The sequence below is a fragment of the Protopterus annectens genome, chromosome 6.part0 (genome assembly GCF_019279795.1).
Source record: "Protopterus annectens isolate FY-2018-M chromosome 6.part0, PAN1.0, whole genome shotgun sequence".
Lineage (NCBI taxonomy): Eukaryota > Metazoa > Chordata > Ceratodontiformes > Protopteridae > Protopterus > Protopterus annectens.
In genome coordinates, this window is record NC_056737.1 from 1,127,298,432 (window position 1) to 1,127,321,762 (window position 23,331).

Consider the following 23,331-nt stretch of genomic DNA (forward strand, 5'->3'; position numbering starts at 1 on the left):
ACTACAATGGTACCTAAAAAACTTATGGTCTCAACACAGCCACAGCTTGGAAACAATTATACCACTCATTCCATGCCTTCAAAAGGAATTTTTGTGGTGGGCTCAAGCATGCCAAAGAAACACAGGTCTCCCTTTCTGTGTACCTCAAGCAACTCAAATCATCACAACGGATGCCTCAGACTACGCCTGGGGAGCACACATGGCAGATCAGTGCATTCAGGGAAAATGGTCCCAAAAAGAGAAGTATCTACACATCAACCAAAAGGAGATGCTAGCCGTGCAAAATGCGCTTATGACCTTCAAAGACCTACTGCATCCAGGCCAGCTATTGATAAGGACAGACAACACCACAGTCATGTGGTACATAAACAAACAGGGGGGAACTCATTCATATCCCCTGTGCAGGCAGGCCATGACCCTATGGAACACAGCACTGGAATTGCAAATTCAACTACAGGCACAATTCCTGCCAGGGAAGAAAAACACACTGGCAGACAACCTAAGCAGAAATATGACAGATCCACATGAATGGAAGTTGCATCCTCAAGTTTTCTCAAAGATAACTCAGGCATGGGGACAGCCAGACATAGATCTATTTGCTACCCACAGAAATTACCAGTTGAAAAAATTTTGTTCAAGGACCTATCATCCACAGGCCTGGAAAGTGGACGCACTCTCTTTCAATTGGACAACATTGACAGTCTATGCCTTCCCGCCTCTTCCTCTACTGACCAAAGTTCTATTAAACGCTAGAGCAGAGAGACCACAAATGATTCTCATTGCTCCAGACTGGCCACGACAACACTGGTATCTGCTCCTAAAGAGCCTGACACACTCCCCACCATGGATCCTACCTCTAGTCCCTCTTCTGTTGTCCCAGCACAACTACAAAACCCTTCACAGTCAGCTCAGAACCCTAAATCTAGCTGCATGGAGAATACCTTAATTTCCCAACAGACTCTCCTCTCCAAGGAGGTGCAGGATGTCATCTTGGAGGCCAGAAGACCTTCTACTAGAAAAGCCTACTCCGCCAAATGGAAACGATTTTGTTCCTGGAATCAAGCAAAGGGCCAGAATCCTTGGGTAATAAATATACCTCACATTTTACAGTACCTAGCTGAGATGTTAAACAGTGGCCTTTCCTTCTCCTCCATCAAGATCCACGCTTCAGCCATTTCTGCACAATACAACACAGACCCTCCTTTATTCTCACATCCTCTATTAAGGCAGTTCCTCAGAGGAGCAAAAAATATAAAACCCCCAAGGAAACCACCAGTTCCAGCTTGGGACCTCAACTTCGTATTGGAAAAGCTGACCCTGCCTCCCTTTGAGCTGGCTTCTTTAACAGAGCTACAATACTTGTCATGGAAAACAGCCTTCCTTCTGGCTATCACCTCAGCACGCAGGGTTTCGGAACCACAGGCCCTCATGGCTGTGCAACCATTCATCATTTTCCATCAGGACAGAGTTTCCTTACGAACCAACCCTACCTTCATGCCAAAGGTAGTATCCAGTGTAGCTTTGAATCAGACTATCCACTTACCTACCTTTTATCCAAATCCACAGAACAAAGGGGAGAGACTACTACATTCCTTGGACATTCACAGACAACTTCGTTATTACTTGGACAGAACAAAGCCATTCAGGAAATCTGAGCAACTCTTTGTGTCCTATGCTACAGGTGCTCAAGGAAAGGCTATTTCCAAACAGACAATTTCAAAATGGATAGCCCACTGCATTCGCTTTTTTATTCATTTCATGGAAAATCTGTGCCTGCATACATCAGATCCCACTCCACCAGGGCCACAGCTACCTCTGCAGCTTTCCTCAGGGGGGTCCCTACCAAGGACATTTTGGAAGCAGCTACTTGGAGTTCAGTGCACACTTTCTCCAAGCACTACCACCTTCCACTATACTCAAAATCTAGAGCGGGCTTTTCCATGTGCAAAGCTGCATATGAGGAAACTTCAATGGTACCTAAAAAACCTATGGTCTCAACACAACAACAGTTTGGAAACAATAATGCCACTGATTCCATGTCTTCAAAAGGAATTTCTGTGGTAGGCTCAAGCATGCCAAATAAACACAGGTCTCCCATTCTGCAAGCCTCAAGCAAATCAAGTCATCACAACAGACACCTCAGATTATGCCTGGGGGGTGCACATGACAGATCAGTGCATTCAGGGCAAATGGTCCCAAAAAGAAAAGCACCTACACATCAATCAAAAGGAAATGCTAGCAGTAATAAATGTTATTATAGCTTTCAATGACCTGCTGCATCCAGGCCAGCTATTGATAAGGACAGACAACACCACAGTAATGTGGTACATAAGCAAACAGGGAGGAACCCATTCATACACCCTATGCAGGCAAGCCATGTCTCTTTGGAACATGGCTCTGGAATTGCAAATCGAGCTTCAAGCACAGTTCCTGCCAGGCAAGGAAAACTCACTGGCAGACAACCTAAGCAGAAATATGACAGATCCACACGAATGGAAGTTGCATCCTCAAGTTTTTTCAAAGATGATTCAAGCATGGGGAAGGCCAGACATAGATCTCTTTGCCTCCCACAGAAATCACCAATTGGCAAAATTCTGCTCAAGGACCTTTCATCTACAGGCCTGGAAAGTGGACGCACTCTCTTTCAGTTGGACAACAATGACAGTTTATGCCTTTCCACCTCTTCCTCTGCTGCCCAAAGTTCTATTAAAAACCAGAGCAGACAGACCAAAGATGATTCTCATTGCTCCAGACTGGCCAAGATAACACTGGTACCCACTCCTGAGGAGCCTGATGCATTCCCCACCATGGATCCTGCCTCTAATGCCTCTTCTACTGACTCAGCACAACTTCAAAACTCTTCACAGTCAGCTGAAAATACTCAATCTAGCCGCATGGAAGATTCCTTAAAATCATAACAGACCCTACTCTCCAAGGAGGTGCAGGATGTCATTTTGGAGGCCAGAAGACCTTCTACTAGAAAAGCCTACTCCTCAAAATGGAAACGGTTTTGTGCTTGGAATGTGAAAAAGGGCCAGAACCCTGGAATACTGAATTTACCGCAAATATTACAGTACCTAGCTGAGATGCTAAGCAGAGGACTTTCATTCTCCTCCATCAAAATCCATGCCTCAGCCATTTCTGCAGAATACAACACTGATCCTCCTTTATTCTCTCACCCCTCTTAAGACAGTTCCTCAGAGGGGCAAAGAATATAAAACCCCCAAGGAAACCACCAGTACCTGCTTGGGACCTCAATTTCATTCTAGAAAAACTGACTTTGCCTCCCTTTGAGCCAGCTGCCTCAACAGACCTGCAATATTTGTCCTGCAAAACAGCCTTCCTGCTGGCTATCACCTCAGCTCACAGGGTTTCGGAACTACAAGCCCTCATGGCTGTGCAGCCTTTCATTTTCCATCAGGACAGAGTTTCCTTACGAACCAATCCTTCCTTTATGCCAAAGGTAGTATCCAGGGTAGCCTTGAATCAGGCTATCCATTTACCTACCCTAATCCTCAAAACAAAGGCGAGAGACTACTACATTCCTTGGACATTCACAGACAGCTACATTGTTATTTGGACAGAACAAAGCCTTTCAGAAAATCAGAGCAACTCTTTGTGTCCTATGCTACAGGAGCTCAAGGGAAGCCTATTTCCAAACAGACAATCTCAAAATGGATAGCCCACTGCATACGCTTTTGTTACTCTTTTCATGGTAAAACTGTACCTGCAGGCATCAGGTCTCACTCCACAAGGGCCACAGCTACCTCTGCAGCTTTCCTCAGGGGGGTTCCTACCAAAGATATTTTGGAAGCTGCACTTGGAGTTCTGTGCATACTTTCTCCAAGCACTGTCTCCTACCATTATACTCCAAATCTAGAGCAGGCTTTGCCACTGCAGTCTTGCAGGGCATCCTGGCTCCTCCTAGTTCCACCTAGTGCCTACTACCCCTTTTTTAGCTTTGGTATTCTACCCATCTGTTATGACTGCAGCTGTATGCACGATGAACATAGTACAGTTTTGTACCTACCATAAATGTAGATGTTCGAGTGCCAATACAGCTGCAGTCCAGGTTTCCCTCCCTCCTTCCCCTCTGGGACAGGCCTTATGGCTAACACTTCCTCATACAACCTGATTGGGGTATTCTTTTATGGTGTATTTGCTTGCAACTACTGTCTTTTGATTATACTGCATTGCTTTATTACATAAATTTATGTATTGCCTTCCTTCTGGGGGCACCTGACATCTGGGGCAAGAAAAACTGAAGAAAATGGCGTCAGCTGGTTCTTTTATACCCCTGTCGCACTGACGTCAGGGAAGAAGTGACGACATCTGACGCTGGACCTAGACTTTGGAATTCGGCCGACCGAGGATCCGCCTGACGGCAGGAAAACCCATCTGTTATGACTGCAGCTGTATTAGCACTCGAACATCTACATTTATGGTAGGTACAAAACTGTACTTTCTCATTCATACTCAAGTATCCTCTATGTGTAGAATACAGACTTTAATGTAATATTCACACTTATTTATGTTAATTATACTAATTTAAGGAACTTGAAATAATAATTCATACAAACAGGATACATGGATTATTTGAATTGGATCAAGTCAGTCCTTACTTAACTTCATGGATGACCTAGTTAGTTCTGGATGTGCTAACATCTCTTCCTTTGGACTACTGTCATGGAATACATTGCAGACGACACAATTCTGGACTACTTGGTCTATAGTTCTTAACATTCCCAGCCAATGCATTGTGTATGTTGTTTTTTCTTTGCATTTTAGTCCTCCCAGATGTGGCTCCTGTATCTACTCAAGCATTTGCTTTCTCGGTTGATCATGAACTACTGGCTTTTCAACTTGGACCATGAAGCCATAGATGCAACTTATTTCTTCTTTCAGTAAAAAAGACTGCTTTCCTCACTCTCAATTTCAGCTCGTACCAGCCTTCTATTGTAATAGCTGCGGTGGTGGTGCTGCGGTAGCGTTGTCGCCTCACAGTAAGACATCCTGTTCGATTCTCAGCTAAAGCGTCTTCTGTGTGGAGACATGCGTGAATGGGCGTACCTTCGTTGAAGGTTGTACATTAGGGCTGGCAACTCAGTACGTAAAAATCTACTGCCAATCATTAGCGGACCGGAGTTCTGCTGTGGTGACCCCTAACCGGGAAAAGCCGAACGATTCAACACCACCAGCCTTCTATTGTAATATATTTCAGTAACTGCATTTGCAAGTCAATATCATTACATTTCAGAAAGTATTTTACTCTTCCTTCTGTCACTGGTAACTGTGGTGTCAGAGGTTCTTCTTCTAACAAATTTTTGCGCTTCTTTGTGAAATGTGTTCTGTTCAACATGTCTGCTGCACGCAGTTCCCTCTGTAGTCTGCATTTCACTTTGAGATCACACTTCTGTTGAGTAAGTACCATCCCATGCAGACTCAGAGGTGTTTTATGCAAAGACTTCCTGAGTATGTTGTGAAAGGTCTTTTGCAGCCTAAACTTTACTAAAGGCATATTTATGGGTTTTGTCAAACCCATGCACTACTGCAAACAGCTCCCTTTCATCTGAATACATTTAATTTTTTGTTCACCCGTAGATGTTTTTGACCCGTAGATAAGTGGTTTATTTTCATTTAAGATCACAGCTCCTGTAACATGGCATCTACTTGCAATACAAATTACTTCAGTATCTAGTTTCTTAAGTATTTCAAATGCATTTTCTGCTTCATGGCTCTATTTCCAGGCTACATTTGCCCTAACAACTTAGAGACATAGACCTCTCAGACATGTTAAGCAGAACTCCTGCAAGGTACTGCATTATATCTAGAAACCTATGTAATGCCTGCCTGTTTCTTGGCTTTCACGTTTTGTACTATTGCTCAAATGTTTTCTGCATTAGACTGCCGATGATAGGATATGAAGTATAATTTCATACTTTCAAACTTATTTTTAGATTCCTCATATTTGTCTAGAAATTACTCTGTCATCAGCAGCTGTACTAGCCCTCTGCCATGTCAATCTTGTGTCTGACGCATGACAGTAGGTCATCAGTAATTTTTACAACACATTCCTAGACATCCTGCAGTTACTGTGAGAAGTGTTTTAGAATACCTCTGGCATTAACAAAACACCAACAAGAAACAAAGGAATGTGTACCTTTCTAATAACATTGACTGTACAACATCTGGAGCTTCTGTCATCCATTTGTTGTTAGAAACCCTTGTTTACAACTAGTAGTAAGAGGTATTCAGGTCCTTTCAGGAAAAAAAGAACATATATATATATATATATGTATATATATATATATATATATATATATATATATATATATATATATAATGTACCGTCAGGTCCAAAATATGTGTTTTCTGTAGAAAAGTGACATTTTTATTAATTTACTATTTTGGGACTTAAAAATTATATTTAAAAACAGATTTTTTTTTTCATAAGCAGTCAAGATACAGCTGCTGCTTTCTCTTTGTGGGTAGAAGACCCAACACAAATTTGTTGTATAAGTAATTATGCCTGTAATACTCTGTGGAAAGTTTTCAAAAGTATTAAATATGTTTGGAGATACAGACTTTTATAAATAAGTAAATAAATAGAAAGTACACATATAGCTAAAACCAGGCAGTAACTTGGAGGCAGTCCTTTGAAAAATGGACATTGGTAAAGAGGTTAAGCATAACAACTTTAGTATTTTGTATATCCTTGTTTAATTGGTTTCTGTGTTCAGTTGTAGCATGGGACCAGAACTGAAAAGAATGGGGTTGGATATGCCTTCCAAATCCAGCAAGGTAATGTCATGGCATGCTCCAGTAGAGAGAGGAATTCTTGAAGAACTGGGTTATGTGGGGTTTACCAGAAAGAAGATCCCGGTGCCACTTACTGCCAAAACCTGTAAGATATCTCAGTGTTTATGCTAAGTGCTGACAGGAAGTAAAGTGTGATAGTGAAGTTAAAGTTTGAATCTAGGGATGCAAAACTGTGTAAATAATTTAAGAATAAAAGAGGAGGGACCAGCTGTGTAGCAAAGAGGAATAAAACCCTGTGACCCAAAATACACAGTTTCTCCTAGCAGCCTGGGTATTGGATGAGCTGGCATGAAGAGGGTGGGTGGCACTCAGTATCAACACCAGTGCAGCAACCCTTGAGGGGTGTGGATGGCTGAAACATTGGTGACATGACTGATCCCATTCCCAGATAGTATAAATGTAGTGTAGTGGACCAAGATAAGTGACTGCTATGCCAAGCAATGTGTCACTCTGGAGCCAGATTTTATCAAAGGTATGGAAGCATGCATGTAAATATTTACTGCTGTCTACATGTGACAAAGGTGGACAATATTAGGAATAAATATATTAGAGGGTTAGCCCAGGTTGGAAGGTTTGGAGACAAAGCCAGAGAGGCAAGATTACGTTGGTTTGGACATGTGCTGAGGAGGGATGCTGAGTATATTGGGGAAAAAGATGCTAAGGATGAAGCTACCAGGTAACAGGAAAAGAGGAAGGCCTAAGATAAGGTTTATGGATGTGGTGAGAGAGGACATGCAGGTGGTTGGTGTGACAGAGCAAGATGCAGAGGTCAGGAAGAAATTGAAACAGATGATCCGCTGTGGCGACCCCTAACAGTAACAGCCAAAAGAAGATGATGATGGAAGCATGCATGTGTTCCCAGGTTTGCAATACAGACCCCTTTTCAGAGATGTACTTCATCCCACAGAGGCAGGGGGTTATAGGAAGGGCAGTAGCTCAAGGCAGGCACTTGGTCTGACAATCACCATTTTGCTTTCAACTAGATTTCTATACATGCATAGAAGTATGTATGTATGTACCATGGGCCAGTGTGGCCATCCATGTGTCAGTGTTACAAACATCAAGCCACCAAGTGTAGAGGAATTAGAGATGCAAGAAGAAAATCTTCTGACTCTCCCACAGGATGATGGCCCTTAATGCTAGTCTTACACCTCCCATAGCTCATGTGTCTGGACTCTGGGGAGTACAGGCTGTAACAAATGGGTCTGCAATAAGGACAGATGGTCTTACGAGACTGGATAGCTGGATGGAGACCAAAAACACCTAGCCTTCATATAGACTGCCAGCTTATCCGGTCTTATGGTTTGGGGTTAGCGTAATGGTTAAGGTATTTACCTCAAAGGTACAGGGTTTGATTCTCACCTTTGAGGAAAATTGGATAGGCTTACAATGGCCCACAAGGGCTATTAACCTATGAACTGTGAATTATTATGCATTCTATAATAGCAACAGCAGGGAAAAAAAACATGATGTTCATGATTTCTACATTTTAAAACACTTTACCTTGCTTTAATTTATACCTGCAAAGAATAAGTGTGTAACAGTCTGCGTTCACTAACTAACAAACTACATACAGGAAAGAATGTCACAGTGGATCATCCAGGGACAACTTTCATTACAGGTATACCTCCCAGACAGCAGCAGTATAGAGTTTTCAAAAATTAATATCAAAGAAGTACAGTTTGTAAGTAAACTTACTGTATTAGCAGATGTTCAAATGATTACTGCTGCAGTTTCCTTAGTTGGATGGGTTATATCTTGCCAAAGATATAACAGGCAGCCAGCTTCCAAAGCTTTAGGAAACCTTCCATGCACCAATGCCTTTCAGAGCTTTCCTGCTGCCAAAGGGAGCACTTCTCTGCAAGCTTTTGGGGATCAGTGGTCATCTATCACTTTTCTATTAGTTCCCTTCTGAAAAAGTGCCGACTTTTTTATTACAGAAAACATGTTTTTTTGTGAAACTTTATTAATGACACTAGGAAACTGTGTTTTAATGACTGTTTTGTGACTTCTGATCACTTTTAAACAGGAATGTCACTTTTTACTTTGGTGGTGAAAAGTTGTTAAAACCCACTTTTGTTACTGGCTAAGTATAAAAAGGAAATGTAGGATAAGCATGTCTACTCTTAGAATAGAAAAGTATTTATAGGCAATGCACAGAACAGCTGCCAACCTCAAAATGTACAGCAAGGGAAAAATAAGTGCTCAGTGTCAGCGATCCTAAAGTGGCAGTATAATTCCGATTTGTTCACCCACAGTACCATGGCACTTCAGCCACAGAACTGGGACCCACCATTGACAAAATCTTGAGACGAATTACTAGCCAGGGTTTTCTGTAAACAAAATAATCCTGCTATAGCATTATTGTCTGATTCATTACTGAGGCTTTGTGCTTGATACCTTAGGCCCTGTCACACCGACACACAGCAAAAGCTGCCTCTGCTGCTAAAGAAAGTCAAAAATAAGTGCACCCAACTCATAAAGGACACTGAAATGAACTGTATGGTAGCCATAGGCTGAGCATGCACTTTTCACTTCCACAGTCAGTAAATATCCTCCCAGCCTGACTCACTCTGTACCTTTTATTTTCCTTTATCTCAATTTATTCCTCACAACTTTTGTCCTGTGCTATCTTTACTGCACTCATATCTCTAGAAGTGTAGCTGGTTCAACCAGCTCCCCACCCCCCTCAGCTCATGTATTTAACAGTGAATGTTCCTTTTACAGGCACGTCAACCAGATGGCCAAATGCGTGACACACCCCCTCCCTCCTGCTCCAGCTGTCCAGGTCCCATTTCTGTATCCCTGCCCCCAACCGCCTTCAACATACCCTGCCTGAATGGAACACTAAAACACTCATACTCTTGTTGGAAAAAAAAAAAACTTCTTTATAAACTGTAGCAAACAGTTGCTACAGTTTATACCCTACCTGCATATGTGGACCTGGGTGTGTGTTCAGTGTGCGTGCATATGTGTGTGTGTGTGTGTGTGTGTGTGTGTGTGTGTGTGTGTGTGTGTGTGTGTGTGTCTGTCTGTCTGTCTATGTCTGTGTTGGGTCTATATTGGATGATCAAACTTTCAAAGGTTCAACTGTCATATGGTCAACACCATATGATTGAATTTTTGAAAGTTCGAACGTTTTAACGGAGATCTCTGCACAGCGCGGAATGGAAAGATTTCCCTTTTTCTACACTGTAGTACAGTCTTGGAGTTAGTATATTTAAAGAGCGGAGGTGTGGGGGATGCAGGAGGGCTTGCCCTCCTGCTTAAAACGTTCAGGTAGGTTATTTGTTTAGTTTATTTTTTTTTTTATTAGATTTTCGAACTTTTAAAAGTTAGATCATATGGTGTCAACCATATGACACTCGAACTTTTGAAAGTTCGATTATCTAATATAGACCTGTCTGTGTGTTGTAGGTGTGTGTGTGTGTGTGTGTGTGTGTGTGTGTGTGTGTGTGTGTGTGTGTGTGTGTGTGTGTATCCTGGCATGGACTGTCATCCCATCCAGGATTGGTTCTCTGCCCTATCTCCAATGATGACAGGAGAGGCTCTGGCTCCTTCATCTTCCTATCACTAGGTTACTAGAGCAGGACTGACATACATATTTATATGTAACCACAAAGTGTTCCTGGGTTGACCTTGCCAATGAGCTTACCCAGTTAAACTGATAAAATAAAAGATAAATGCACGTGTGTGTGTGTGTGTGTGTGTGTGTGTGTGTGTGTGTGTGTGTGTGTGTGTGTGTGTGTGTGTGTGTGTGTGTGTGTGTCTATAAGTGTATGTTTACCTCACTATGTGCAATTTAAATGAAAACCGGTGTATCAAGAAAAATGTATAGCAACTTCAGTTCCCCTGAGAAAAAAATAAAAAGGTGTTTTGTTTTTTTGTTTTTTTTTTTGCATGAGGGCAGCCCCTTATGTGGAAGGGCTGTGCTCCCCACACTCCTGACTCTGTACTCACTCTGCTGTCACATGACAGTACAGGTAAGAGAAAAGTTCTCTCCCTGCACCATTCTGTGATTGCACCCATTCCACTGAAGCACTGTATACATAAAGCACTCCTGAACTCTCACACTTCCCAAAACATGAATATCTACACCCCACAAAATTGCAGCAGAAACTCTATATTTATAAATGCTTTGCTGCCAGGATTTAACAATAACTTTACATAATCTGGAAAAACCCAAGGCTGAGTGAATTGGATATGCATTAAGCGAAGTAGTGGTAGACGATGTATATATGCAAATGTGTTAAAGCAAACTGGCAAGTGCTGTTGGGGATAATAGAACCCCAAAGTGTTTTTCATGTCCACCAGGAAAAAAATTATCTTGCTGTAAGAAAAGAAAAATAAAAAGAAAAATACAGTGTAACAACACACTATGCAGTTAATGGAGTGAGTAAAACCTTGGCTAACATTTTCATACAGAAGACATACACTTCAGTATTACCTAGCACATCATCCACAAGTGTTACAGAATAAACATTTTTAGTTTAACTGCTGAAATCTGTTAGCTGATTTGATGATGTTCTTCGTGTTTCACTGTTGCAATCATCACTTATGAGTTATTCCTGCTGCGTAGCCCTCTGCTGACCTGAATACCAGAGTAAAGGATTTCCCTCCTGCATCAGCTGCAGGTCACCCAAGACTGACGTCAGGTCATCAGTGCTATAAAGAGAAGCAGCTGACACCATTACATCAGTCTTTCTTGCCATAGAGCCCAAAGCAGAAGCAGTTTACAGGTGCATTGGTTGCCCATTGTCAGAGTGAGGAAGAATATTACTAAAGCTAAGTGCCCCGTTGGGGATCCCTTTTCTTGCACTTAACCAATGTCCGAAAAAGTAAATAACTGTCTCAGTTGTAGAAAACAAATACCACACCGTGACTTTCGTAGTCTGTGTATAACTTGCCTAGGCCCAGATCATGACGTCCCCAGTTGTCAGTTCTGTGCCTTATTTAATGCTAGGACCATCCGTAGGAGAGCTGATTTTGTAGCTAGGCATTTCAGGGAGGTTAGTTACTCACACAAAATGGTGTCCATCGGTCAATCGACTGCCGAAATTTCCAAAAAGGGAAAAGATAAGGAGAGAGACAGACCTCAGAAGGTTAGGTCCACAGGCAACACAAATCAGAAGTCAGCCAGCCTACCCTCCACTAGTTCAGCGGAACTCAGTGAAGTGCATTCACATGCCCTGAAAACAGCTGTAGAGCCAATGCAGGCCTCTACCGAGACCCTTCTGGAGTCCACTATGCCTCTGGATCTGGTTCCTTCAACCGTTTTGACAGTCATCAGCACCTTGGTTGGGTCTGTAGCCACTTTGCAGGCACCGGCTTCCAAGGAGGCCTTTCGGATGACTGATGCCAAGTCTAAACCAATGGCCATGCCACCAGCAAAAGCCACTAGACCCATCAAATCTCTAAGGCCTAAGAGCAAGGCCACTCAATGATGGGTCTGCATCTGATAGCCCAGTACATTCCAGGGGAGTACAACACCCTGGCAGACCACCTCAGTAGGAGTGTCCTGAACCCACATGAGTGGCAGATACACAAGGACACCTTCCTCTACATCACACACCTCTGGGGTTTACCAGAGGTAGACCTCTTTGCTACAAGTCAAAACAAGCAGCTAAACAGCTTCTGCTCCAAGGAATTCCATCCATGAGCATGGAAGGTGGATCCTCTCTCCTTTCACTGGGGCAAACTATTTGTGTACACTTAAGTCTCCCTTACCACTGATTCCCAGGGTACTTCTAAAGATAAGGGAGAAAGGGCCAAGGACTATCCTCATTGCCCCAAACTGGCCCAGACAGCATTGGTACCCCTTACTTCTCAGCCTAACCAAGGAATTACCCATCAGCCTGCCTCTCACAGAAAAGCTGCTAACCCAACAAAAAGGGTCAGTACTGCACCCAAATTTTCACACACTCAGGCTATCCACATGGCTTGTACCCCAGAGGTGGATAACAGGCCACGACTGAGCAAACAGGTCTTGGATATTATTAAAGAAGCCAGGAGGCCCAGTACCAAAAAATCCTATTCTGCAAAATGGAAAAGATTCACTGCATGGTGCCAAAATAAGGAGGAAAAGAGCACCCATGCCTCTCCCTCCTTGGTTCTGGACTATCTAGCAGAGCTCGTGCAAAAGGGATTGTCTTACTCCTGTATCAAAATCCATGCCTCAGCTATCTCTGCTCATTCTCCAACAGAGCAACCTTTATTATCCCATCCCCTGTTAAAACAATTCCTTAGAGGAGTATCACACATTAGACCTCCTAGGAGGCCACCCACCCCAGCATGGGATTCGAACTTTGTCTTCAAAAAATTCACCTTATCCCCTTTTGAACCAGCTGCCTCAACAGAAGTAAAGCATCTCTCTTGGAAGACTGCCTTGCTGCTGGCCATAACCTCAGCTAGAAGAGTATCAGAACTACAGGCTGTCATGGCCTCGGAACCTTTCATTATTTTCCATCCAGAACCAAAAACGTTGCGAGGAAAAAAAACTGCTCAAATAGTAAAAATACTGTGCTATCTTCTCTCGTAACAATTGAGGAAACACAGTATTAATCGACCACTGGAACGTTTATTGAAGCAAAAAAACATGCATTACTTAATACAAAGTTGCCATGTGAGTTAAGCGCTTTCACCTATAATACTTAGGCTTCTTCAGAACTACTTCTGAAGAAGCCTAAGTATTATAGGTGAAAGCGCTTAACTCACACGGCAACTTTGTATTCAGTAAATGCATGTTTTTTGTGCTTCAATAAACGTTCCAGTGGTCGATTAATACTGTGTTTCCTCAATTGTTACGAGAGAAGATAGCACAGTATTTTTACTATTTGAGCAGATTATTTTCCATCCAGACAGGGTATCTCTTAGGACAAATCCCTTCTTTATTCCTAAGGTGATATCAGACATGGCTCTTAATCAGGCCATCCATCTTCCAACCTTCTTTCCAAACTCAATAATAGGGGGAAAGAATTCTCCATACTTTAGATGTGCACAGGCAGCTTAGATACTACCTAGACAGAACCGAGTCTATCAGGAAGACTGACCAACTGCTGGTCAGCTTCGCCCCTGGGGCAGAGGGCAAACCTATATCCAAACAAACCATTTCCAAATGAATATCACACTGAATTCATTTTTGCTACTCTTTCCATGGAAAGATACCTCCCAAATCAGTTGGAACCCATTCTACCAGGGCAGCATCAACTTCCACTGCCTTCCTCAGAGGCCTCCCTACCAGGGACATTTTAGAAGCTGCCACCTAGACATCGTTCACACCTTCACAAGACACTACCAGCTGGCTACTTTCTCCAAATCCAGGGCAGGCTTTGCTTCAGCAATCCTGCAGGGCATTGTAGCTTCCATTTAAAGCAATACAAGCCTCTTCTCCAGCTCCTTCACTACATTTCTACCATTCTACCTTTCAGCTTTGGGAATCTTCCCACAAGTGATGACTGTAACAGTGAAACACAGAGAACATAGTACAGTTGTGTACACTTACCATAAATGTAGATGTTCGAGTGTATTCACTGTTGCAGTCCTGGTTACCCTCCCTCCAGCTCCCTTTCTCTTCTTCATCTTTCTTATGGCCTTACCCAGGTTGGCCTTCTTCAGGTCTTCTTGGAAGTGGTTGGGGGCAAGAAAAACTGATGTAATGGTGTTGGCTGCCTCTCTTTATAGCACTGACAACCTGATGTCAGTCTCAGGTGACCTGCAGCCGACGCAGGTGGGAAATCCTTTACTCTGGTATTCAGGCCGGCCGAGGGCTACCCAGCAGGGATAACCTACAAGTGATGACTGCAACAGTGAAAACACACGAACATCTACATTTATGGTAAGTGTACACAACTATACTTTTTCACAACAATAATTAGACACTGGAGCACAGCAACAAGTCTGAAAGTCAGCACCTGTGAATTTGTTGGTGAGATTGTCTCTGTGATTATCAAGTATGGGAAAGGCCTACGCCGTTTTGATCCATATAAACTTATACCTGTGATATTTTCTGGCTTTCCCACCCCGGATTTCTTGGCAGATGGCATTGATTTCAGTCAGCTCAAATGGTATACAGGGATAAAGTGACCAGAATTTGATTATTGGCTTAGGAAATCAAGGAGCTGGCACAAGGGTAGAAGAAGAGAAACAGGGCTGTTCCTGGTTGCCTTCCTCTGGAGAAGGGACCTTTCAGCATACATAATCATTCAACCCCCTTTTTCCCATTTTCTACATGGGGTTGGGGTGTTGTGTCACTTGTCACCATCCTTCTCTATTCAATGCTACTCTCCTACCTTTTGTGACAGTCATGCTTGACTGTCACAAGTCTCTCTCACACAATCCATCCACCTCTTTGCTGGACACCCCCATTTCCTCTTGCCTTCTTCCTGTCTCTCCCAAATCATCTTCACCAGATTGTCTTCTGCTTTTCTGCACATGTGCCCAAACCACTGTAATCTGTTCTCTTTTACCTTTTCTGCAATTGGAGCTACTTTGACTTCTGCTCTTATGTCCTCATTCCTTTGTCTGTCTCACATTGTACATCTTACCACCCATCTTAGGCACTTCATCTCCATCCCCTCTAGCTTCCTCAACTGCACTGCCTTTACTGCCCAGGTTTCTGTACCATACAGTAGTAGTGGTTGCAGCACTGTTTTCTACATCTTACTTTTAAGCTTCTTTGCCATTCTTCTATCATATACTGAACCTGACACTTTGTGCTAGTTGACTGCAGCCCCTCTGATTCTACCTTTGATGTCCTCATTCAGACCTCTCTTCTCCTCAAACACCCATCCCAGGTACTTGAAGCTGTTAAGCTGTTCCACCATTTTCCCCTCTATCTTAATTCTCAGCGTCTTCTGATTTCCAACATTTGCTGCCAATATAACTGTCTTATCTGTACTCAGTTTCATCCCATGTGCCTTCAGTTTTGCATTCCATTTTTTTAGGTTCATAGATTTTTTTTTTTTTTTTTTAGGTTCATAGATTAGTAGTAGGCTAACTGCCCTTGCAAGCCATTTTAAGCCTAGCCAATTATCCCCCTGTGAGATTCAAACCTTGTACCCTGTGTTTGTAAGGCAAGCACCTTAACCACTAGGCCATTCTCCTACCCTTTGCTGAAGTTCTTGCTCAGAGTCTGTCTATAATGCTGCATCGTCTGCATACAGTAACTTTGTTGATCTGCCCCCTCTGACCTGTCTGCTAATGAAGTCCATAGCCTATCATTAGTATGAACAGCAGTGGGCTCAAAGCCAAACCATGATGCACACTCATTCCCACTGGGAACCTCTCTGTTCCAGGCACACATTGTGTTGAACTCTCCAATGAAGAATGGGTATCCTTCAGGGGTGCTGTCTCAAGGGGGCAGGGCCAACTGAATATATCAGATGTGGAAGCATGGCACACTGCATGCTAATCCTTGAATCGTTAAGGACAGTCATTAGGGAAATAGAGCCTAACAGGAAAACTATAACCTCCTGCATTGAAATGTCACCAGTTACAGCTCAAAATACCGACAGATCAAAATGCAGACACAGATAAGTGTGTTTGCATGTGTAGGCAGGTTAGGGTTAGAGTTAGGGTTAATGAAGGTAATAGCTTAAGAGTTGTCAGTGCCTGTGCCAGTCTTGTGTGATGGTAGCATTACAGAAAGGGTTTTTCACAGGTAAGGTGCAGGCTTATGGTCAGAGTCAGAGTTGCAGTAGGCATCCATAAGTAAGGTGCTGCAGATTCAGTAGTGCTGTTATTTCTTACATAATTTGTAAATACCACTCATAGTCTTCAGCACTAGATTCATATTAAGTCTGCAGCTTGCAGTAATTCCACTTTGAAATCACTGGATTATATACATAAGTAATCAATTAGAGTGAACATTAGGTGGATAAATGGAGTAAGGAATCCCCCCCCAAAAAAGGATTGTTTGACATGGAAAGCAGGAATTGTGAGAAACAAAAACTTGGAGACATTCACTGCAGCATTCAAACAGCCATAAACCTTAGTAGAATCTAGTAACATTAATATTAAAGTCTAACAATTTATTTAAAAATGTACACCAGTCATTTACTGGTATTAAAAAAGTCAGAATTCATTCATTATGCTGACAAAGAAACTTCATTTAACATAAGAAAAAGATACATTGTAAGTACATAGAGTTTTAGTGTTAAAATATCTGCTATTTTCTTATAGGTGACAAGAAGGCTTTGATTAGTGTGTTGGTCATCATGTGTGTCACTTTTGTGAGTATCTCTACGACAGTGCTTTGGTTCCTCTGTGAAAGAAAACGGACATCTGTAGAATCTGCATCACCAGAGTGTCATTCAACAGCTCAGACCCCACATGGTGACAACTGCATTTTATTAGAGTCTGAGGAACTTGAACATGCAGCCGAGGGTGTTTAACAGCTTCACGGACTATCTGGGAACCAAGAGAAAAATACCCTTTTCAGTATTATTGCTAACTATATGAATTCATAAGCAGACATACATGACGGGGTGTAAAATGTGAGGAAAGTTGCCTGTTTGTCCAGTTCTGTTAAGAGTTTGAACATCTGAAATGTGTTTTTAAAATATTCACCCATAGGGTTTATTATTACACATTCCATAAATCTTTAAATAGTTATTTCCAGTACTCAAGTGTTTTAGATCTGCAGTGTCTTAAAAGGCGATTTTAGTATTTCCTAACATGCAGACATTATACCATATATGCTTGTTGTAAAATCATTAAGAAAATGTATATGTTTTGTACCACTAGCACAGAAAGGAAAAACAAAGTGTTATTCACCTCAGTAATGTATGTTCTTTCAGTGAATCAGAAAACACACAATTTGTGCATCACCTCTGTGAAGTACATGATGTTTGAAAATGATCATTTGTTTCTGAAAGGTGTTGTGTCACACTTTTTTATTACACCTAGTACAGCCAACATCAGCAGGTTCAAAACTGAGACTCCCTGAGCAGGCCATCCTGAAAGAAGAAAGAATTTAGTGCTCCTGAATGACCGTAGTCAATAACATGCATTATTGGCAAACTTCCTCTGAATATTGGTCCTAAGGTACTCAGAAAGGAAAAAGAAAGAAAATCCATCCAGTTAAAAAAAATTGCCCGTCTACTCACAGGCTGCAAACTGCTGCTTTTTGGGTTCATCTTTACTTTTTTCTATGTATTAACCAGGTAGGTGGGCTGGTCAAATGGCCCTTTTCAGGCATAACCCAAGCTCAAGGAACAGCAATATAAAATAACAATTTGTGTCTTTCAGCTATTCCCGGTTAGGGGTCGCCACAGCAGAACTCCGGTCCGCTAATGATTGGCAGTTGATTTTTACGTACCGGCTTGCCAGGCCTGACGCACAACCTTCAACGAAGGTATGCCCATTCACGCATGTCTCCACGCAGAAGATGCTCTAGCTGAGAATCGAACCGGACATCATCTTACTGTGAGGCGACAATGCTACCGCAGCACCACTACCACAATATAAAATAACAATAAATAATTTAATTAGATTGCATACTAAAAGGTTGTCGAAAACATGCTAAGTCTATACAAAACTCATGAAGACTGTGCAATATATAACATAATTTGTTAACAGTGTAAGAATGCAAGCAAAAACAGCACAAGCAAAAACTATGTGAATAGTAACAACAGAGGTCCATTGTTAACAGCCTACACAAAAACAGCACAAGCAAAAAACTATGTGAATAGTAACAACAGAGGTCCATTGTTAACAGCCTACACAAAAACAGCACAAGCAAAAACTATGTGAATAGCGACAATGGAGGTGCATTAACAGCCTACACAAAAACAGCACAAGCAAAAACTATGTGAATAGCGACAATGGAGGTGCATTGTTAACAGCCTGCACAAAAACAGCACAAGCAAAAACTACGTGAATAGTGACAGTGGAGGTGCATTGTTAACAGCCTACACAAAAACAGCACAAGCAAAAACTATGTGAATAGCGACAATGGAGGTGCATTGTTAACAGCCTACACAAAAACAGTACAAGCAATAACTATGTGAATAGTGACAGTGGAGGTGCATTGTTAACAGCCTACACAAAAACAGCACAAGCAATAAATATGTAAATAGCGACAGTGGAGGTCCATTGTTAACAGCCTACACAAAAATGGCACAAGCAGTAACTATGTGAATAGTGACAGTGGAGGTCCATTGTTAACAGCCTACACAAAAATAGCACAAGCAAAAACTACATGAATAGTGACAGTGGAGGTGCATTGTTAACAGCCTACACAAAAACAGCACAAGCAAAAACTATGTGAATAGCGACAATGGAGGTCCATTGTTAACAGCCTACACAAAACAGCACAAGCAATAACTATGTGAATAGTGACAACAGAGGTCCATTGTTAACAGCCTACACAAAACAGCACAAGCAATAACTATGTGAATAGTGACAACAGAGGTGCACTGCTGACAGCCTACACAAAAACGGCACAAGCAATAACTATATGAATAGTGACAACAGTGGTCATTGTTAACAGCCTACACAAAAATGGCACAAGCAGTAACTATGTGAATTGTGACAGTGCAGGTCCATTGTTAGCCTACACAAAAACAGTTCAGGCTAAAAGAATGTGAGCACACTACAGTGAAACTGAGGTTATTATAGGTATTATGTGAGAACCTGTAAGACTTTCTCCATGGGGATAAATTAAACTGTGAGATACTATAAGGTCTTGTGGAAAGGCAGAGGAAGGGCCATTAGTAAAGCTAACTCGAGACAGAAACAAAAGTAATTTTATTTATCATTATATAATATACACAGTAAATCAAACTGAAAAATCTAGGAAAGGTACTACAAGATATGGTTTTAAGGAAGACAAGTAGACACCCAACACTTCAGCTCAAGTATTCCAGGGTCAAAGCAATTATTATTGCTGCCAAACATTGTGGGATTTTGCTATTAATAAAAGTTTTAAATCAGCCTGTGCTCGCAGAATAATTTTGTAGAAGGTCCTTGTTATATTTAGGAATCAGGGACTACTCCAAGTCTTGAAAATTGCTAAACTCAATACATGCAGCACACTACTTATTTATAGTTGGATGGATAGTTAGTACGGAGATAGTAAAATAACATATTTCTTTTATTATCCTGTTTTTGACTTTATGAAAGTGAAAACAAGAAAAAAAATCACACTGTTACTATTACATATTCAAAGACAAGAGGACTGCACACTTTAATAGTCATACAATTAAACTGTACATCTTAGATGAAAAAAATCATACAGAACAAAGATAACTTACTAGAAGTTCAGGCTTTACAGAGTACATGATTTGGAATAAAACAGTTATATTATTCTTAAAAGGAAAGGCCAGAAAAGGATTGGCATAACTAATCAGTTAGAGCAAGAGATGTTGCTGTAGTCTGTAACCATTTCTTTCTACGCTTTTAAGAGGAGATTAATTTGGGAGCTTCTCATGTATGAACCCAATGCCATCTTCATGGGTAATCTAAACTATCCTATTGCGGACTGGGAAACCTGCACCACCATTAGTGCACAACCACAGAGTTTCCTGGACTTTGCCAATACAAACACCCTGGAACAACTAGTCAGAGTACCCCCTGGGGAGAATAACATCTTAAAACTTGTCCTTATGAATACAGGGACATTTTGCATCATCCCTTGTATATCTTTGTCACTTGTTAGGTCTGACCATAAAATCGTCTCCTTCGAAATAAAACTGAATCCAGGAACCACTTCCGACCCCAGTACCTTTAAAATGTTCTCCAAGACAAACTGCTACTGCTAAGTGGTACATTAGCAAGCTTCAAATCCCCAGCTGAACTATACCAGTATGAAAACAGCTGCATATGTGGCTGTACCCTGTAGAAACAAATGAAGGGCATACCACAAAGACAAACTCTCTGGTGGAATTTTAATATCAACAAACTTTAGAATAAAAGGAAAATATCATTGGTTAAAAGTAAGAACATGAATACACAAATGCTAGAGCCCTTGTCATTAAATTAAACAAGCCAAACTCAGGTGCTTAATTTAAATCGACCAAAGTCAAGCTCAAGGCAAAAATAGCCATCCAAGCAAAGGTCAGTCAGAAGTTCTTTTTTAGTTTTGATCATAATCTCAGGAACACAATGCAACAATGCACTCAGCTGATTGTAAACAATGTTACTGATTTTAAAACAGAATATATAGCTAACCTAGTAGCTGATAAATTTAGCTCAAACTTTACTCCTCCGCCATCTATCTCATAGAAAATATCTGAAACTGACTCATCACCAGCAAACACACAAGATCAAGTCTTGAAAGCCCTATCAAAAGCAAAAAGTACTGTATCAATGGGTCCTGACAATATCCCAGAATGCATCTTGAATAGCATGAAGCATGATTTAGCCACACCCCTAACATCACTGCTCAACTTTAGCCTCCATATGGGTTTTGTACCAAGTGAATGGAGAAGAGTAACAGTCCTTTCCTGCATGAGGCAGGACCTTCCACAGACCCATAAGTCTGACCAGCCTCATATGTAAAGCCATGGAAATAATTATCATGGAATTAATCAGTAAGGACCTAGGGAATCTCCAAACACTGGACTCATCCCAGTTTGGATTTGTGAAAGACATGTCATGCTTACTAAACCTGAAGGACTTTTTTGAAAAAATCACCAAAGCAATGGATGAAGGTAAAGTGGTATCATACCTGTCAACCTCTTGGAGAAAGAAATCTGGACAAAGTCATAAATAAAAGTGGGACAAAGGCCCAAAAATAAGGATAATTTTTAAATATTGTTCTTATAAACTTAAAAAGTTGATAGAATAACAGGTTTTGCATTAGCATGAATGTTCTGATGGGTATGAAGTCCGAAATGCAAATGTCTGTCATTGTTTTCTAACTTCAGTCTTTAATGATTTGCCATTAATTTGACAGAAAATCACAATTTTATGAAAAATGAACCAAAAATATGAGGACATTCTGCGAAAATCTGTAGAGTTGAGAGGTATGAGTGGTACACACCACCTACCTGGACCTGCCTAAGGTTTGTGATAAAATCCCCCATTCAGGTATAATAAAAAAGCTTAATAAACTACAAATAAACCCCTTTGTCACCCACTGGATTGCCAACTGGCTCATTGTTAGGATGCAAGAGATCAAAATAAGGCAACCTACCTTCACAAAAAAAACAAAAAAAAAAAAAAACACTCACCAGTGGAGTCCGTCAAGGTTCACTAACTGGACCTCTTCTGTTTGGCATCTACTTCTCAGAAGTAAAATCTAATACTAAAGGCTCTTGTTAACTAAATTTACAGATGACTGCATGCTACGTGTGGAGAACAAATCCCCAAAAGAGTCAACCATCCTATGAGAAGTCTTGTGTCAAACAAATAACTGGTGCCAGTCTCATGGACTAAAGCTGAATTCCCAAAAAAATGCATTATTTTTCTCCTTTGGAAAGTTGGCTCATCCCAGGAACTACCCCTTTGATGACATACTCCTAAGAGTTGACCCGGTAGTTTATGATTTAGGAACTTATGTGGACAGTGACCTAACTGTTGACCAGAATATGTCCACTGTGGTAAGTCCTTTCTTGCACAACTTGTAAACAAGGGGATTGCTTCTGTATCCAGTGATATCACTGTCCCCATTTACTCAGCCCTCTTTAGGCCAATCATTGAGTACAGTGCCCCTTTTGGCATGCATCTGTAAAGGCCCATACAACAACTGGGATGCCTGCAGAGATACCTTAAAAAATACTTTACAAAAATGCATACAAAGCCTAAACAATATGTCCTGCATGGACCTCCTCTGAGCCCATTTACTGTATTCCATCTCTTACAGACTGCTTAGAGATAACCCTTGTCTAGCATAGAACACACCCTCAGAAAAATTATTGATAGACTTACTTCACATCCACAAGTCAAATGTTATCAGAAGTACTTGATCCAGGGACCTGAACATCTTCTACAATATTAACATCATAGTTTGGTGGGACAGGTGTATTTCACAAAACATGCCTCTGCTCTAGAACAGAGACATAAAACCAAGCTAATCCCTGACCCCATTCAAGCATAACTTGGATCAGTGGATGGAAAATAAGAAATTTACCCTAGGACTGCCCTCCCAAGTATTAACAGACAGAAGCAGCTCCTAAATGTTTTTTTCCAACGAATGGGCCCCCCCTTTAAATATCTATGTTTTGATTTAGTAATTATGACTAGAGTGATATATAAATATAGATCTTGGAATGTGTTAGGTAAGTCTAGGTTAATTTTAAGCATCAAATGGAATAATTGGCTAGGGTTAAAATGGCCACCAAGGGCAGTTAGCCTGATACTAAACTATGAACCTATAAACCTAAAGGTGCAAGTCTCTTAACCCTTGTACATTTTTGAACCATGGGACAATTGGCAGCTTTAAAAATATATATTAGTAAATATGTATACTTCTAGCCATGGATTTTATATCAGATGCTTCACAAAAAAGATGTAGTGACATGTGAAGAACTCATTTACAGACTTTTTAAAGGGATAAGTAAGCGTGTAACT

The 23,331-nt window shown here is 41.3% G+C and overlaps 1 protein-coding gene across 1 annotated transcript in view; it reads left to right on the top strand.

The window, feature by feature from the left end:
• CD302 (CD302 molecule) overlaps positions 1–17,692 on the top strand; it is a 223,786-nt gene extending 206,094 nt beyond the window's left edge. Inside the window, exon 5 of the mRNA XM_044074745.1 lies at positions 16,999–17,692. Within this exon, the coding sequence (XP_043930680.1) occupies positions 16,999–17,210 (212 nt within the window). The 3' untranslated portion in view covers positions 17,211–17,692. The remainder of the gene's footprint in view (positions 1–16,998) is intronic.
• Positions 17,693–23,331: the final 5,639 nt, after the last annotated feature.